The 17,880-nt window shown below is 39.5% G+C and overlaps 1 protein-coding gene across 2 annotated transcripts in view; it reads right to left on the bottom strand.

The window, feature by feature from the left end:
- The window catches only part of ahi1 (Abelson helper integration site 1), a 22,702-nt gene extending 4,822 nt beyond the window's left edge, over window positions 1-17,880 (bottom strand). The window contains exons 1-18 of one of the 2 annotated variants that reach the window (XM_057860234.1): window positions 17,654-17,880; window positions 14,236-14,330; window positions 13,762-14,138; window positions 13,600-13,676; window positions 12,033-12,219; window positions 11,765-11,957; window positions 11,578-11,673; window positions 10,938-11,123; window positions 10,647-10,799; window positions 8,793-8,925; window positions 8,595-8,718; window positions 6,363-6,592; window positions 6,181-6,284; window positions 5,976-6,094; window positions 5,199-5,470; window positions 4,261-4,424; window positions 4,150-4,183; window positions 1,758-1,786 (exon numbers count right to left, since the gene is read on the bottom strand). In XM_057860234.1, coding sequence (XP_057716217.1) covers window positions 1,758-1,786; window positions 4,150-4,183; window positions 4,261-4,424; window positions 5,199-5,470; window positions 5,976-6,094; window positions 6,181-6,284; window positions 6,363-6,592; window positions 8,595-8,718; window positions 8,793-8,925; window positions 10,647-10,799; window positions 10,938-11,123; window positions 11,578-11,673; window positions 11,765-11,957; window positions 12,033-12,219; window positions 13,600-13,676; window positions 13,762-14,138; window positions 14,236-14,330; window positions 17,654-17,684 — 2,604 coding nt within the window. In that variant the 5' untranslated portion in view covers window positions 17,685-17,880. Of the gene's footprint in view, window positions 1-1,757; window positions 1,787-4,149; window positions 4,184-4,260; window positions 4,425-5,198; window positions 5,471-5,975; window positions 6,095-6,180; window positions 6,285-6,362; window positions 6,593-8,594; window positions 8,719-8,792; window positions 8,926-10,646; window positions 10,800-10,937; window positions 11,124-11,577; window positions 11,674-11,764; window positions 11,958-12,032; window positions 12,220-13,599; window positions 13,677-13,761; window positions 14,139-14,235; window positions 14,331-17,367 lie in introns of both variants that reach the window. The other variant, XM_057860235.1, reaches the window with a different exon arrangement.

The following is a 17,880-nucleotide window of genomic DNA, read 5'->3' as shown; positions in this document are numbered from 1 at the left end:
AAGGAAATAATTACTTCCATAGAGAATGAGTTGTATTGATTGTAAAGCTCCAACTTGTTTGAATTTTATGCTCTTATAACCCACCACATACTGTACATATATGGTGAGATCCAACACAATGTATCATGACAACTATTGTGATTGTAGTACATCTGTAATGTGTGACACCCTAACATTCCAGCTTTACAGTACATATTTGGTGAAATCCAACACAATGTATCATGACAACTATTGTGATTGTAGACCAGGGGTCCCCAAACATTTTCCTGTGAAATAACTTTTCCCTTCTCTGATGAGGGGCCGGGGTCAGTTTGTAACAGAAAAAGTGTGAAAATTGCAGGAGTGCCTAAATATAAAAATTTATTGTTTTTCAGAAAGCCACAATCAAATAACCCTTTCTGGATTCTTCACGGAAAGAAAGTAAATTAAATTAAAAAAAAAAAGAGACATGACATGACATGACATGGACATGGGTGCACATATTTTTTTTGCCCAGGTTCTCAGAGGAGGACCTGGAGATGTGACTTGGTCCTCATTGAGCTTGAGAGCAGACCCGCCTGATGCGATAAAATTATGACAAGCTTTACTTAGAGCTTTACTTTAATTAATTATATTAACAATTAATGCTTGATTAACAACTGGCACAACAAAATTGCCATTACTTTGAAGTGAAATGTAAAGAGATAAACATAAAAGCACTAATTCAAAATAAAAGGCATTATGCGGCTCCCACATTAACTCCAAGCCTTTGTAAAAGTGGGATGTCCTCCTCATAAGAGGTCATTGAACGTGCATGTTTAGCTTTGTGAAATGCGAGCAAAAACACGTTTGTCAGTGCATGGCGCTGTTCTTCATTAACTTTATTCCGCCACTTGTCCATAGGGCGAGTGGGGTCCTGTCTGACATCGATAGTTTGCTTAATTGCCACATGCTCCCTGTCTTTTTCGTGCTTTTCAAAGTTTGAATGGCTGAAATTCTTTGACCCTACATAAAATGCGCTGCTCTTATCAGCGACATTGGGATTCTCACGGCAAATTTTCTACCACATTTCTGTGCGAGCATCATTTGCTTCTAGCCATGGTACCTCCTGCAGCCGCTTTTCAGCAAAAGTCTTTTTTTTGGTAGCTCCGGTGACGTCTCTGTCGTCTGTCTGTCTTTTGACGGGGTGGGGGAACATGGAAATAATTACTCAGTGGGGCTGCCTCTTTGACATTTTGAGAAGTGATTTTCTCGTGTCCGCCGCAAATACAGTGGTCAGCCATCGGTACGCAAAAGCGTATGGAAGCTGTTGAGGACCAGCGCGTTTGTCTACATCCAGTACGTATGCGGATCATTTATGTGCACCCCTGAATATAATATAATATAATATAATATAATATAATATAATATAATATAATATAATATAATATAATATAACATAACACTATTTATTTAATAGATTATAACCAAATAACCCTCTCTGGGTTCTTCACAGAAAAAGCCAGGAAATAAATAACACAAGTAAAAAAAAAAAAAAAAAATTGTACAGGTGGCCGGACCAAATGCAGAGGCAGGCCGTATCCGGCCCGCGGGCCGTAGTTTGGGGACCCCTGTTGTAGACAGTACATCTGTGATGTGTGACACTAAAATTCCAGCTATATGTCTGAAACAGAATGATGGCTTGCCGTACACTATTGCAAGCTATTAAAATCATGTAAATGACAGAGTATATCGCAATTGTGCATTCTCCATGATGCAGCAAGAATGAAAATTTGTACCGTGCTGATGTCAGAAAACAGGCTCCTTCCTAGTACAGAGAAAGAGAAAAATTTAGCTCAGTTAAAATAACAAAAGCTAATTTTGTAGGCTAAACTGGGCTTTCTGTATCTTTTTGAGCCAGGGCAACCACTAAAAGAATTGAAACAGTATTTGTTTTAAGTCATATTTTGTCATGAAAAAAAGACAATGCTTTACAACAAATGCTAATCTTGGGGTAAAAACTAAAAAGCAATCACTCGCTGCAAGCCTGTCTTAGTCAAAATGGATTGAACGTCTTGCGCTGTCAGTGGCAGCCAATAAGAGATGTAACAAATGAATTTCAAAATTTTACTTGATTACCGTATTGGCCCGAATATATGACTGTGTTTTTTGCATTGAAATAAGACTGAAAAAGAGGGGGTCGTCTTATATTCGCGGTCTAGACATTATACCCATTCATGACGCCAGATGGCGCCAGATATCATTGAAGCGATGTTCTGTCAAGACCAGGGGTGTAACGGTACACAAAAATCTTGGTTCGGTACGTACCTCGGTTTTGAGGTCACGGTTCGGTTCATTTTCGGTATAGTAAGAAAACAAAATGCAAAATATAAATGTGCTAGTTGTTTATTACACACTTTTGTGCTTTCAACAATAGGAACATTAGCCTATACAAAAATAGAATTCTGCTCAAAAAGTAGCAGGTATTTAAAGATAATCCAACAAGAATTTGCCTTTCAGACCCCGCATATTGGTCAGCTTTCTTTCTGAAAGAAAGAAAAAAGAAGTCCTGTGCTAAAGAGAAAAGCAATCCCAATGACAAAGATTTTAACATGTATTTTACAAATGAAATGCCTCAATGAAACATTTTTTTTTTCTTATGGACGGTTTTCAAAAGCTTTATTGGTGGATTTTGAAGTTTTTGAAGTTTAAGCACCACACAGAAATTAATACATTTAATTGTGTAAGCAGGATGTGTGTATTATTCTTATTATTTAATTACAGGTGTTTTAGCTCATTTCAATTTATTTTATTTAAATGGTCTATTATTTATTTTATTATGTGTTTATATTTTACAAATGTGATGTAGTATTCATTTATATTGTATATTTTATGTTGTATAATTTTAGTTCCTATGTGAATATTAGTTTCTACTTGTTTTGTTGTGGTAGGAGGGTTTTTTATTGAACACGGGGCCGTGTTGATTATTATCATAGCAGAGAAGACAGCAGTAAATCAACAAAGACAAGTCAACTGTGCCCCGATCTACCACTCAAGAGATCTGATGGACTCAAAAAGTAGGTTACGATTGCATATTAGTTTGAAAATCGACCAGATCCACCGTATTTGTACACAAGTGACTTCCAGCCCGATCCTAGCTACCAGTAGTAGTATTGACGCAGGAGGGCCGCGTCTCGCGTCAAACAATAAACTCTGCCGTTCTTTTTGCATGCATCGCATTGAGCCACTTCTGGGACACATCTAACACGCGTCCGCACTGCGACTGTTGTGCATTGGCTGATTGACTCTAACGCCCGTGTTTCACTGCGTTCTCACGGCGGCCACGTTGTTGCGCAGTTGACGTTTCTGGGTTATACTGTCCTACCGTGTTGGTCCTCGTTATAGTCGAGAAGACGGAGTAAATATAATCTACATAAAGAAACTGTAACCCGATCGACTCACAGCCTCGAAAAGTAAGGGTTATATTACGTCAGAAACTCGTTCGGTACGTGTCCGTTCCGAACCGAGCACCACGTACCGAAATGGTTCAATACTATTACATGTACCGTTACACCCTTAGTCATTACAGATCTCAGCTACGCTCAAGTTTAACCAGTTTGTATCATTTTATTGCAATGTTTTTCCTTATTCAGATTTCTTTCAAGACTACAGTGAGTTAGACTTCACTTTGATGGTTAATGCGGTTATTGCAATTTTGTTGTTTTATCAAAATAGATTGGTTTATTTACATTTAAAAAAACAGAAGTCATTCATGTACGAATGTGATTGCACTTTAGTTTACATATTTAAATGTTCAGATATTAAGATTTGAATGAGGCAAAATAACATGTTTTTTCTCTCAAATATATTGTTATAATCATTTCTTTCGGATGTACTGTAATTATTTTCTGTATAAAAATTTATTTTGTGTCCAAAAAGTCTTTTTTCAAACGAGTCTTGAAAAAAAAGGGGGTCGTCTTATAATCAGGGCCGTCTTATATTCGGGTCAATACGGTATATATAATATCACATCTGTCATTCAGGAAAAGATGACCCTTACACTGCAATAAAGACGGCCGTATTAACCCCAAAATCCATCCTTTGTTCTAGCATTTATTAGATTATATTGGGATTATAGAACAGTATATTCCTTTCGTACATCCTGATATATTGTACTTTGCTGGACGGTACCTGGTTCAAAAGATGAAGACCTGTGATGTGGTTCCTTAAAAAAAGTAAAACAAAACACGCTATGTTAAACGGTCTATAAAGGGGGGGGAGTGGGTTGTACGACATACTTACAAGGACAGAATCCATTTGCTCTTTGACTCGCTGCATTTTTAACGCCTGTCTGGTTGCTTGGCTCAACTGATCCGAGGACATTAATGCTGGTGTGTTGTTAAGCGTGTCAGGTGTGTTTGACTCAGACCTGAGCTCCTTTATTTTGCGCACTTCCAGCTGGGACACTGTAAATAAACAAAATATAATAAAATAGCTTTTGATTGAATTAAGTCAAATTTTTGTGAGAAAAAGAATAAAATAGGCCAAATCTATTTGATCCCTTTATAGGGCAACTGACTATTTTTGATCATTAAAAAAAAAAAAAACAGGCCAATAAAGACCTGATGTCCACATACAGTACTTTGACATCACCATTTGGGTCAAGTGGGCCACGATATTAATATTTTGTATATGTATGGCATATTTGACTCAAAATATTGTGTCCACTTACAATTGTATATTATTTTGTAAATTATAGAAACAAAACTAAAAATGAATAAAACAAATACTCTATGGGGATGGATCCCAATAACACTAAATAATAATTTAAAAAAAAATTTAATATTCCTTTTTTATTTGAAATTTTAAAAATTAAAGTTATTATTTGAAATACACAGAATAATCACAGCTTTATCTTTCTATTAAAAAATTGAAAAAAAAATATTTTTAAAAATTTACAAATGGAAAAAACTGAACCTATATAAAAATGAGGATATTTACAATTAACTTGTTGCCTTTCATTGTCAACGATAAGACATTCAATTCCTTTAAACTGTGAGGACTAGCTGTGAATGCTCATATTTCACTGTCCAAACCATTTTGACAGGGAGGACTGAAAGCTATTATTCGCAGCCAGCCTCTTCCATTCAAAAAGGATTTGACGTCTAGTGCTGTCAATGGCAACCAATAAGTTAATTGAGTGCTTCATAAAGAGTAAAGGCAGTAGCACCCAGTTCTACCTTTGTTGTCATGCAGGTAAACATGCACAGGTTGACTTTCCCCAAAGGCGCAGAAGGCCACCATGTTCTCATGAGGGTGGAAGGCCACGCCGCACAAGGCTGAACTGTAGCTAAGCTCCGAGTACACCGCCACCTGATCACCGGTTTCAGTGTTCCAAACGTACGCCATTCCATCCTCGCTGCCGGAGAAGATGAAGTTGCCGCATGGCGTGAAGGTGCTGTAGATCCTCTCTCTTTGATTAGTGGCCCCGGTGAACTTAATCATTGTCATACTGAGATAAAAAAAACAAACCCCCGAAAATTCTGTTACGTTAGAGGACCAGCAGCTGTAAATCAACTGCATAGGAATGCTTTCATACAAAGTACAGCAGGATTTCCCTCAGTGCTTTATAAACCTGGCAGGCCACTAGACGTGTCTTGCACCCCGCCAGATTAACTTGGATTGAGTTTAAGTGAAAAAAAAGTTAAATTATTTAAGTTGTATTTTTGCTTGTTTGTATTAGCATTTTCTAAATTCATCTAAAACAAGGTGGGCTTCTGTACCACCAGGCTTTGCAAGTTTCATGGGGTTATACAGTACAATGATTTCAATACGTCCTGATAACGCAACATATTATATTCCATAATCATCAATAGTTGTCAATGTTGGTGGAAAATGTAACTTCATGTTTTTCTCGTTAAAATCTTCGTCAATCTTGTAAAAACTAAAAATAAAAGAACTAATTTCCGTTGACGGTGATAGATTTCTGATTTATTTTGGTTGAAACATGATCTTACATTCTCAGATCCAAACTCCTGAGGACATTGTCTTTGGCATGAATGAGGAGGCACCGCCCGTTTGGATGGACCTGCAGCATGTTGATGGGCACTCCCGTGAGGTCTGCCTCGGTGTGCACCTGTAAGTCGCATTGAGCATGCTTTAATTCATATTTTACAGACCAATCCCTACTCTAGCTAAAGTATGATGTGCTCTCTCTGATACCTTCTCCACACACCAGTGACGCCAAGGCTGTTGTTCGTCATCGCATATTGAGGTGTTCCACATCATGATACATCCAGTGTTGTCCGCCGAGAACATCCTGTGTCCTTAGATTTTGCAGGAATCAACAACATTCAGGGTCCAAACCAATCTTTTGTGGGGCATCACAGTAAAATGAGCTATACCTGTTGTGTCGAAGCAAATAGTATTGACAAATCCGCCATGAGCTTCAAATTCACGTAGGAGCAGGCCGTTGAAGTCGTCAACGTCAAGTCTCCACGCTCGGACTACGCAGTCGTAGCCGCCGCTGATCACCAGGTGCTCCGCCGCTGGGTGGTACCGTGCAGAATATACGAATGATGGGTGTGGCAGAACCTTCCGCGCAGTTGGTAGGAAGTGTCCTACATCCCACTCCCTGCAAAATGAGGTAATTAAGCAAAGGGTGATTTTCTGTGTAGTAGCGCACACTTAAAGTGCATCGGCCAACACATAGTTGGATTTGTAACTCTGATAACATTGGTGCATTCATGTGATGGAGAGTTATTTCCAGGTACAAGCCAACTTGTTGTCAAGAGAAGACCCTTGGTGCCACTACAGAAGAATGATTTAGGGTTTATTAATATGTAACATTTAAATGATGGTACTGCAACCAGAGGTGGGTAGAGTAGCCAAAAATTCTACTCAAGTAAGAGTAGCGTTACTTCAAAATAATATTACTCAAATAAAAGTAGTCATCCAAAAAAAGTAAAAAAGTACCCAGTGAAAAGAATACTCAAGTAATGAGTAACACTGTAAGTAACTGCCTATTTTTGAGTTTTTTTTTTGTAAACAATGGTATTTTTTTTCTCTCAGCACAAACTTATCTAGACGAACTCTTATAATGATACTGTACAATAACCCATTATATAACCACTTTAAAGCAAAGAAATACAAAAAAAAAATTGAATTCCGGCAAGAGAAAAATAAAAGACAGTAATGAAGCATTATTCATCCAAAGAGCATGAATGCCCTCTAGTGGAGAAAATAGTTCCTAGTTTCAATAGTCAATAATTCCTTCATAGTGACTATTATGAAATTAAAAGGATTATATCTCCGGTTTTCCATGGTCAATTGGTGCCAAATAAAAACTGGGAGAGAGGTTTAAATTTGCGCTTTCAAGTCATATTGTAGGCAGCGCTCTATGGCTACGTTCATACTACAGGTCTTAATGCATGAATCCGGTTTTTTCGTGTTTTTCCAACTCGAGTGAGGCATTAACTTGACGGTCTGAACGTGACAAATCGCATAGAACTGGACCATTTCAAATCCGATCTGGGTCACTTTCGTATGTGGTTCAAATTCGATCTGGGCCACATTTTTCCAGAATGTCATGGCGGTCTGTACTGTCAAGTATCCCAAATTGGAATTCATGCAGCAATTACGTCATTAAAGAGCGAGAGAGACGCTACGGTAGCGGTGCAGCTGTGCGTTACTAGCGCCTAGCTTGCATTAAATACGGCTTTTGGGGAAGGGCCGGGCTTGACAACAGTCATAAAAAAATAAAAATGGGTTGAGGATAAGCCCGAGAATGATCGGTTTTCTCTCTGCTCTATATGAGCAATATTTTAACATTGCTTACACGGGTCGGGGCAAACTGCCCATATGTGTGTGTGACATGTACGGACAGTGCGTGCATGCTATCCAGCCATATAAACTTTGAATATAAGCCTAAACGGGGATTATTTATGTCTGTTATTTGTGTCCTCTTTTTCGAAAAGCAAAATATGATATCCCTGGAATGACGAATGACAGCCAGCAAGTGTGGTCATTTGTTTTGATGCTTTTGCGCAGGCGGGTCTTCTTGCTCAGCGCGTGTCGGGCTGCGAATTAGTGCGCATGCGTAATACTTGAATGGTCTCAATGGGCAAAGGCAGTCTGAACCGGCACGCCAAAAAACAGATATGACAAAAAATCGGATTTGTGCATTAAGACCCTTTAGTATGAACCTAGCCTTTGTCTTCAGTACTATGTACTTCAGTTTTTACGGTGCTTTAACGACGCGACGTGATTGAAAAGGCTGGCATGATCATGGAACGGCAAGCTTGCGTCAAATTGGTGTAATGGAGTCATGTGATTATTGTTGAGACGTCTCATTGGTAGACTTACTCTTGGTATCTTTGGCAAAAAAAAATCTAATATGTACAATAAAGAAGAAAAATGTAACGACTCTTGTGTAGCCCAAAGTAGCGGAGGAAGAATAGCGTTTTTTCTTCACAAATCTACTCAAGTAAAAAGTATCGCTTAGTAAAACTACTCTTAGAAGTACATTTTTCTCAAAAAGTTACCCAAGTAAATGTAACGGAGTACATGAAACGCGATACTACCCACCTCTGACTGCAACCTATACCTTTTGAGCAAGTCAAGTCTTAAAATGGTACCTGACTGTTCCATCGGAAGAGACGGATAAAAGATGTCTGTCATCTGCAGACCAGCACAGTTCGTAGACAACTTTAAGATGGCCGCTGAAAACTGCTAAAGCTTTCCCAGAGGGAATCTCAAACACTGCAAAAGAAATTAGATTTTTATGTGAGATTTCCACAAAGACAGTAGAGGTTTACACACAACACATCACTCACCTACAACAGGAAACATATCTCTGTCGGCACAAGCTGCGGCGAGAAGCGTCCCAGCATGAGAGAAGAGTAACGTCAAGCAGCCCATCTGGCCTCCACGGAACACTAGCATTGGCTTATTGGGAATCCGACACACCTGTCAAAAAAAGGCTTGAAATTAATCCTGGACACCCAAAAAATGTGCGATCTAACAGTAATTCAAAGCTAAAAATAGATTGTCTAAAAATAGTAGAAAGGAATAAAGTGGTTTTACAAATTAATGTTACCTATAAATTATTGTAATAAACAGTGCTTTTCCTCCAAGTAATGACATTTCTAAAGGAACCATTTTTTATGGATAGTGCTAGTGTACAATACAAGTTTTAAACAAGCTCGAGTGTGCTATAGCAGGGGTCCCCAACCGCCAGGCCGTGGATCGATACCGGGCCGCACAAAAATAATAATTTATCAATGACTGCATTCTGGACAAATTAACTTTGGCGTGTGCCCCTTAACACACCAATATCCTTGTCTACTCTATATATAATACTACAGGATAGAATGTCGTCATAGAAATCCATTGATTGGACTGCTAGCAGTACATCTCTTATTTTGTAGACCTATGTGCGCTTGTTCTCGATAATGATGTATGACGTTGGACGGGCGCATCACATTTGTTCCCGGAAATAAGTAGCCCCTACTCTAGAATGACTGACAAACAGACGTCTTTGGACAGATTTTTTACGGGGGAAAGGGAACCTGACGAGCCAGAAGATGAGCCTACAACCTCGAAGAAAACAAAATCTATGCTACTTCTCAATCACTATTCGTGACCCGTATGTGAATAAACCGAGTGATTCGAGCATGTCCATGCAACAGGAATATACTGTAAGCTTGTAGAGATCGTAAATCACGTCGACCTTAAACGTACATTTGAGACAACAACTCTACCGAGGTTCTGGATTAAAGTCATTTCGAAATATCCTGACATCGCCAGGAGAGCACACAGGCCTCCCACTGATTCAGCGGGTGAGTTGTATTTTCCCTGCACTTAACACGACGGGGCTAAAAACAAATGTTATTATATATTTGCTGCATTTTTCTGACGCACATTGCCGGTGTTCTGACAAATTTGGCATCCGCGTAACGTTATAAATGACCGCGAACGCAGCAATTCCAAAGTACACACTACAAACTTTCTTTAAAGAAAGGAATATAAACTTACGTTTGCCATGTTAGCTGCACACAACTACTGCATGCAGCTCTCTCACTTAACGACTTCGCTGTGTCGTTAAGCATTAATTTACGCCATTTTCGTGTTGCGCATGTATGTTTATGATGTAAATACTTTTTTAGCATCGTTGAATAACGTTGAGAGTCTAACTGAATTTAAAAGAGGGCTTTTTTTACCGCCACAAAAGCTTTGGGAGCAAAATTTTATAAGGATTCAAAATTTGACAGACCACCCGTCCGTGAAAAAAAGACCCAAATAAAAGCAGTCCGTGGTGCAAAAAAGGTTGGGGACCCCTGTGCTACAGCACACTACAGGCTGAAGGCTGTGCACACAAGCCTTCTACTAGCTAACACGCAACTTACAGAGAACATGAAGTCTACAAATAATCAATCAGCCCCGATACAAAAAAAAAAAAAAAATCAGGCTCGAAGAAATGGTAGATACTGGGCCATACTACATAGCTATCAAGTTTCAAGACAATTGATTCATGAATAACAGTGGAGGAAGGCCTCAAAGTTAGTGTCCACAAGAACAACAACTTGAGTGTCAACATTAAGACTCATACATAATACAGCAGTGTTCATAAGTCTCAAATGTATTCTAATTGCAGTAAAAACAGGTTCTCCGTATTCCTTGACATTAACCTGTCCAGGAATCCTGCTCCACTTCCACTCCGAAGCACCCTTCTCTTTGGAGTGAGGCGTGGACGTCATGTTAACGTCATCCTGCAGCTCGCAATATGACATGCTGCCTCGCTCTTCCTGCAGTGCCATCATGGAACGAATACTCGGATCCACCTGAATAATTTTCAGAACAAAAACAATAGGCGGTCAAATTGTTGTCTACTGCAGTTTTGAGTCTTTTTGAGGGTTAATAATAATTTTTCCAAAAACCTAACCTACCCAAAAAGCAGCAATTATTTTTGTCCCACTTACATGCTGTGGCAACTTAATGCCTTTCACTGTGACATAGAGGGTGGATGCATATTTGACCCGGGGGTAATGTCGCCACCACTCTACCACTTCGATGGTGCAGGGCTTTCTCTTAGCCCATGTAGGGGGTACATAGAGCTGCAGGCGGATTTTCCCACCGGTGTTCAGCACGCCATTAGCACCAACTAGCTGAAAGTGGGGGAAAAAAAAGAAAAAAACCTAAACAACACAAGATACACATTCTACATTTTCATTCATCATTAAACGCAGGTGGTGGCCACCAGAAACACGCTCATTCATAAATTCAATGAATATACATGTATTGTATGTATGCATGTAAACATAATGTAAATTTTGCTCTATTTTTGTTGTTCAACATTATATTTGTATTTTACATTTTACTGCAAGGGTTTGATTTAGCCTTTCACTGCCATTGACAAGAATAAACCTCCAATTATGTGGCTCTTTTCATACTTCTGCTGTAAATGTAACTTGTAGACGTCAATGGCAGCCAGCGAGTTAAACTTTTTTTTTTCCCACACTAGCCCAAGACCCTTCATCTACTATTTAGCAATACATACCCCAATCAGAATTTTCAATGGCAAGTCCCCTTTTAATAGCAAACTGGAGCCTCACAAAATACCTTTAGAAAGGCCCATGCAATTTTTCTGAATCCTCGCTCATGTATTGCAACATCAACGTTGGCTTTGGCCTCCTCCATGGTTAGAAAGTCCAGGATCTTCAATTAAGTAAGAAAGGAAGGCACTAAATTATCGACTCAAAAATATTTCTCAAGTTTTGCAATTCGGAGCATTTAGTGAGCGCGTCACCTCAAAAAAAATAATAACTCTAGGGCTGTTGGGGTCCTGCCCAACAAAGTGCACAAAGGGCTCATTGAAGATGATCTGCTCCTTCCACTCAGGGATGATTGATTTGTTCTTCTTGAAATCAAATGGCTGCGTCATGATGGGCAGGATGTGGTCCACGCTGTCTTGCTCGTAAAAAGACGACACGGGACGATGGCTGAAGTGCAAACATAATAACTATTAACTCATTGGATGCTAATGAGATAGTTAACTATATAAGACCCCTTCTCACCTGTCTATTTTCTTAACGTACTGGCCTGTGAGATCATCAACCACGTGGATCTTCACCATGGGATGCGAGATGCGCACGTCTGTCTTGAGGCCGTCTGTTCGGTGTACATATACCCCAAGCACCAGACCTTCATTTTCATCGGAAGCAACTGGCTTCTTTGGCGCAGTGTTGTTGCTCCCTTCCACCGCTGACCAAAATATAAGGTACACAATTTAAGGGAAGTGCTGGTAGTGAAAAATCACGTTTCAGTGACATTAATGGGAATTTATGTCCAATTCATTTCATGCTCTGCTGAAATGACCAATGGCAGCCAAAGAGTTAAAATTATTGTTGGTAACAGCATTTAAAGGGTTATATAAAACGAGAACTTGTTAAATTCACACCAGATTGAAACTGCTAACATGCTTTGGTACAAAACGTAGTGATGGGTGACACGGAAAAACTGATGTTTGTGGCTGCGTGTGAGTTATAAGTCTTTCTCTGTTTTGTTGAAGACAGCCATTTTCAATTGCTTGAATGCATCATTCACCACACAAATAGGGAATGAGAGCGATAAAGAAGACGTGTACACGCTGAAATTAATGCAGGAATTGTCAGCATACTTTGCAGTGTTCCTCAACCTTATAATTCATCCATTTTCATTAATTGTTTGTTATATTTATGCACCATATGTTTGTGTCATGTGGTGCCTTGTGACAGCTGTTCTTTCCTGTGTGTTTTTCTTTCAACAAGAGACATCTAGTGGATGATGGTCACCATTGCTGATAGAAGTACAGTGGTACCTCCACTTGTGAAATTAATTGGTTCTTGAAGTAGTTTCGGAAACTGAAAATTCCGTAAGTAGACGCTAATCCGTTCTAACCCCACAACCCCCAAATTCTGACATAAATCTTTTATATTGCATTAAAAATGCATCAAAACATGTAACAAATACATGTCAAAATTATATTATTGCACAATAAAAATAAAATGAGAGTTGTGCCTAATGCAAAAATAAAAAAAGAGAGTCACGGATAAAAGTTACACTCACGTAAAGCTGTCAGAACACCTCTTGGCCCGAGGGGCAAATGAAGAGGACGATGGAATACATGCATACACACACAGTAGAGGTCCCTCTTAGCCAATTGGATGCCAAGAAGATGCTAGGCATTAGCCAATAGCAGAGCAGCTATAAGAATGTTACGTTCAGTAAACTTTGGTTGCGAGTAACAGCGCATACTGTACTTTTGCCTTTCTTTCGTAACAAGAGGCAATATTTTCCCGCTAAGGTGAGTTCTAAGTTGAAAATTCCATATGTAGAGACATTCGTAAGTAGAGAAACCACTGTACCAGCTTTACAAAATACATAGCCTTTGCCTAATAAATAAAGATAATAATGAGCCAAGGTGTGTCGTGAGTTGAAAATTCCATATGTAGAGACGTACCTAAGTAGAGGAACCACAGTACCAGTTTCACAGAATACAAAGCCTTTGCCTCATAAATGACGATAATAATGAAAGAAAATTTTCCATCGTTTTCACAATATATTCATAGCCTCCAGACACTAACAAAACGTATCATTACGTACATTTACTTGACTTTTTCTTCTTTTTCTTCTTCCTGTCCTGAATGTCACTTTCCGCAGCATTATTCTGGTCATGATCCCTGATGGATGGAAGAACAATCCATCACATCAATACAAAATATTGGATGATTAATCTTAACCAAGACTGAAACAGTAAAAACGTACCCAATATCTGATTCCGTTGTGGCAGATTTCAGCTTCATCTTTTTCATCTTTCCTAAATCCTCACTCACTTGTGTCTCTTCATCTGGCGCCATCTGCTGCTGGTACTCCCGCAGCAGCTCATCACCGTCCTTGTTGTGGTCTCCATTGGGGTCATCTTTCTGTTTTCCCTTCTTGCTCCTGCGTCTTGCATCAGAGTCTTGCAAAGGCTGACTGGGAAGCTTTCTTTGAGACTTTGATGGCAGTGTCTCCTCCTGGTTTGCTCCATTGTTGATTTTTGCAGCCCGTTCCCACTCACTGCCGCTGAGTTCCGTATGATGTGTGGTGTCATCATCGGTCTCCTCGTCCTTCTTGAGACGGAGGTTTTTGAGAGTCTCAAGCTGAAAAATGAGGAAATACTCTGACCCGTCTTTTTACATCAACTACCATGACGTATGGCAAGAAAACAGCAGACAAATATACAAAAAAATGACTTGCCTCAAAGCTCTCTTTACTTTTGGTGTTTTTCTTCTTAGATTTTGTCCTATTTGGCCTATCTAATTCATCCTCGGTTTTTATCCAGGTACTCTCACCTGTAATTTAAATGTAGCACACAGGGTGGTCAACAACTACTAGACAAGGTAGTACATCTAATTACATTCATCTGACATGTTATTAGGTCAATAGCAGTGTTTTTTAACCAAGGTTCGATCGAACCCCAGGGGTTCGGTGAGTAAGTCTAAGGGGTTCGGCTAAGGTAAAGAAATGCAGAGCCCTATTTTCGTACACTGATTACATCTAGGCAAAATGGCTTTTTAGACCAGGTTTTGGACTGGTTTGCTCCCAATTTACAGGCTTAATCCATTTCTTTTAACTGCTAGTCCTCGATCTGATGCGAGGATGAACTAGTTTGCTCAGTGGAAGGTTAACTCGCACTTGCTATGAGGGAATACAACAGACCAATGGGCAGCGTGGTCTCAAATTTTGACCTGCTTACAAAACATGCTGTAAAAATGAGAAGAATTTTGAATTTACTAAATTATTAGCTTGTTAAATTAGATATATCGGTTTTGAATTAGAAAGAAATTGCTTTCTTATCTACAGTAATTTTCGGACTATAAGCCGGTACTTTTTTCCTTCATTTTGAATCCTGCGGTTTATAGTCTAGTGCAGCTTATTAGTTATTAGTTGATTTATTAGGGTTAATAGGTAACACTTTATTTGACAGCGGCGTCATAAGACCGTCATAATTATGACATGACACGATCATGGGCATAACTAAATGCTTATGTCATGAAGTGTCATCCGGCAAATTATGTCACTAACTCCATTTAGGTCCAGCTTGGATCTTTTACATCTATTCAAAAGTGAGATAATTTGCCAGATAACACTAAATGACATCTTTTATAAGCATTCATTAATGCTCATGACTGCCATGTCTTAATAATGATTGTCTAATGACAGCCTTATGGCGCCACTGTCAAATAAAGTAGTACCAAATAACATAACTAGCAATAATGAAACAACTGAAACAGTAACTGAAGAAATATTTAGCACAGAACATGAGTTTTGATTGTTATATACATCTGTAGCGCTGCAATGCATGCTGGGAGGCATGTTGGACAACAACAGTGTTGACAGCAGGCGGCAGCAGAGGTTGACTGTCTCCCCCAAGGGAGCAGTGATTGCCAAATAAAGCTTCTTGAAGCAATGAATGGTGGTTCATTTGCTCTTATTAATAGAGTGTTACCGGTTAATATCTTTTGGAGTAAATATCCCATAATCAGTGTTGTCACAGATTACTTGAAAACGTAATTTAATTACAGATTACGCCTCAAAAAAGTAATCTAGTTACTTTACTGATTACTTCATTATCAAAGTAAATAAGTTACTTTAAAAGTAACCTATCAGTTACTTTTTACCCATTTTTCTCCCTTTGCCGCCTCAACATAAGAATGACAACAGAAAAATGTCATCACATGTAATTGACTTTCCGATGACTGAATTTAAAGGGGAATATCAGAATTTCGCGCTAGTTTAGCCACTCCGGAGCCCTGAAACTAACAAATACAACTCCAACGACCAATTAAACCCCGCTAACTCTAAGATTAAGCCTAATGTCAAAACTTCAGAATTTCGGGTTATGGTTAACAGCATATCAATGCCAATGTAAAACAATGCAAACTGACGGCAAAATAATCAACAACACACAAGTGGATTGTACAGTGCAATAAACACAAAGGTGGTGGCGGGCGCGGATGCGTGTGCAGCCGTGCACATTAACAACCCGGAAGTACCCCTCTCAACACACACGCGGTCAATTTGGCCACAAAACGTGGCGGCAACTAAGCACTTTACACTCAGTTGGACTTACAACACATCCCACAGATGCTAAACGAACACATCACCTCATGGCATGAATGTGCAACACGCATATGATGTAAACAAAGCTTGCCAACTTGGAGCGTAGACTGCCTGTCGTTGTTACGGCAGAGCTACGAAAGGGCTGCGCATGTAGGGGGTCCAACCTTTTGCTGATACCCTCCAGAATGAAGGAAAAATACTCTCCTTCATTCATGGATATCCACAGATCAACATTCCCTCGCAACGTCTCAATACTCGGCGCGAATGTCTACCCGCCTCAGTCCCACAACACGTGACGCGAGACCAAAACAGGAAATAGCTAAGCGGTTGTCATGGAAACACGTACCGGGAACCTTTTATTTTAGCATTTTCTATTCAAAATGCTTTTTGTACATGACTACAATATTCTTCATTCCACATACGTTATGAGACAATGAAAAAATAGTAACGCAGAGACACTAAGGAAACTAACTTTAATCAGATTACTGGTGTAGAAAAATGAACGCGTTAGATTACTCATTACTGAAAAAAGTAATCAGATTACAGTAACGCGTTAGTTAGTAACGCGTTAGACAACACTGCCCATAATACAGTGAGGACAGCTGCGGCTTATAGTCTAATGCGGCTTATCTATGAAGGAATGCCGCTTTCGTGCCAAATTTGGTGGGTGGTGGCTTATTGTCAGGTGTGACTTATAGTGAGAAAATGATGATAATTCTGAAGGGTTCTGTGATTACACATGTGAACCTTGTGGGGTTCGGTACTTTTAGCAAGGTTAAGAACCACTGGTCAATAGGAAACAAGTCATTTTAGCATGATATCGACTCAAATCAGTGAGGAGTGTGTACAGCACTTTATTGAATATATGCCTTCGAGAATATGATCATTTTCTAAGGGACGTAAAGACTGGAAAAGCGAATTTCCATCAGGTTTGCGGAGAATAAGTAACTAGCCAAAACCTCAATTCCCACGAGTATTTTAAGGTAAACAATATTACAGTCAGCATCCCATTTCCCCATTTGAATCCTGACATAACACCTTTTCGGCTGATACTCCACATATTCAAACTAGAGAAAGCTAATATTAGCATCGCATATAATTAATAAGCTTGTTACTCAGCAAGCCAATTGCTCTGAGGTCCAATAACATTGAAGGGTTGTTGACCAGATATGCTATCGGAGGAAGTCAAAGCTTTTGGAGAGTGTGACGTCACAGGAAGATGTACAACATCAAAACAAATTTGGATTTGAGACACACAAAACTTACCTGCAGGCATCACCGTGGAATGTCATTTAGCTCGCTACATTAGCGTGCTAACCTTAGCAAAAAGCCGGGAGTAACGTCATACGACAAAAGCTAGCCCTTTAGGCGCTCAAAACAACCCTCAGGTGACCTCTGACCCGGCTGACTTCCAAAGTTGGTCAAACAATTACTATTAATAGTGCTAAGTTAACAAGTTAACAAAAAAAAAAAAAAAAAAAAAACTCGTTGCTGTCCGTGCTAACAGTGTAATTCTTCGGTTCATTGAAATCAATCACTGCACTTACAACACCTTGCATGTAAAGCGGATGTTTAGGACGCATGTTATTTCAGCAGGCTTCGAGGGCGTTCCGCTTGTCCCGCCAACACACACCTCGACGACACTTGACAATTGTTTGCCGGCGTAACTTCCCATTACTTTTCCCGGTCTCCGTGTGGTTTATTCGACCAAAAGTAGCGCAACAACAGAAGCAAAACACCGCGGCGTTGACATGGCTGCGATAGACGCCTTGAGGTTCT

This window comes from Corythoichthys intestinalis, chromosome 15 (assembly GCF_030265065.1).
Source record: "Corythoichthys intestinalis isolate RoL2023-P3 chromosome 15, ASM3026506v1, whole genome shotgun sequence".
Taxonomy (NCBI): domain Eukaryota; kingdom Metazoa; phylum Chordata; class Actinopteri; order Syngnathiformes; family Syngnathidae; genus Corythoichthys; species Corythoichthys intestinalis.
This window is presented reverse-complemented; position numbering and strand designations above follow the sequence as displayed.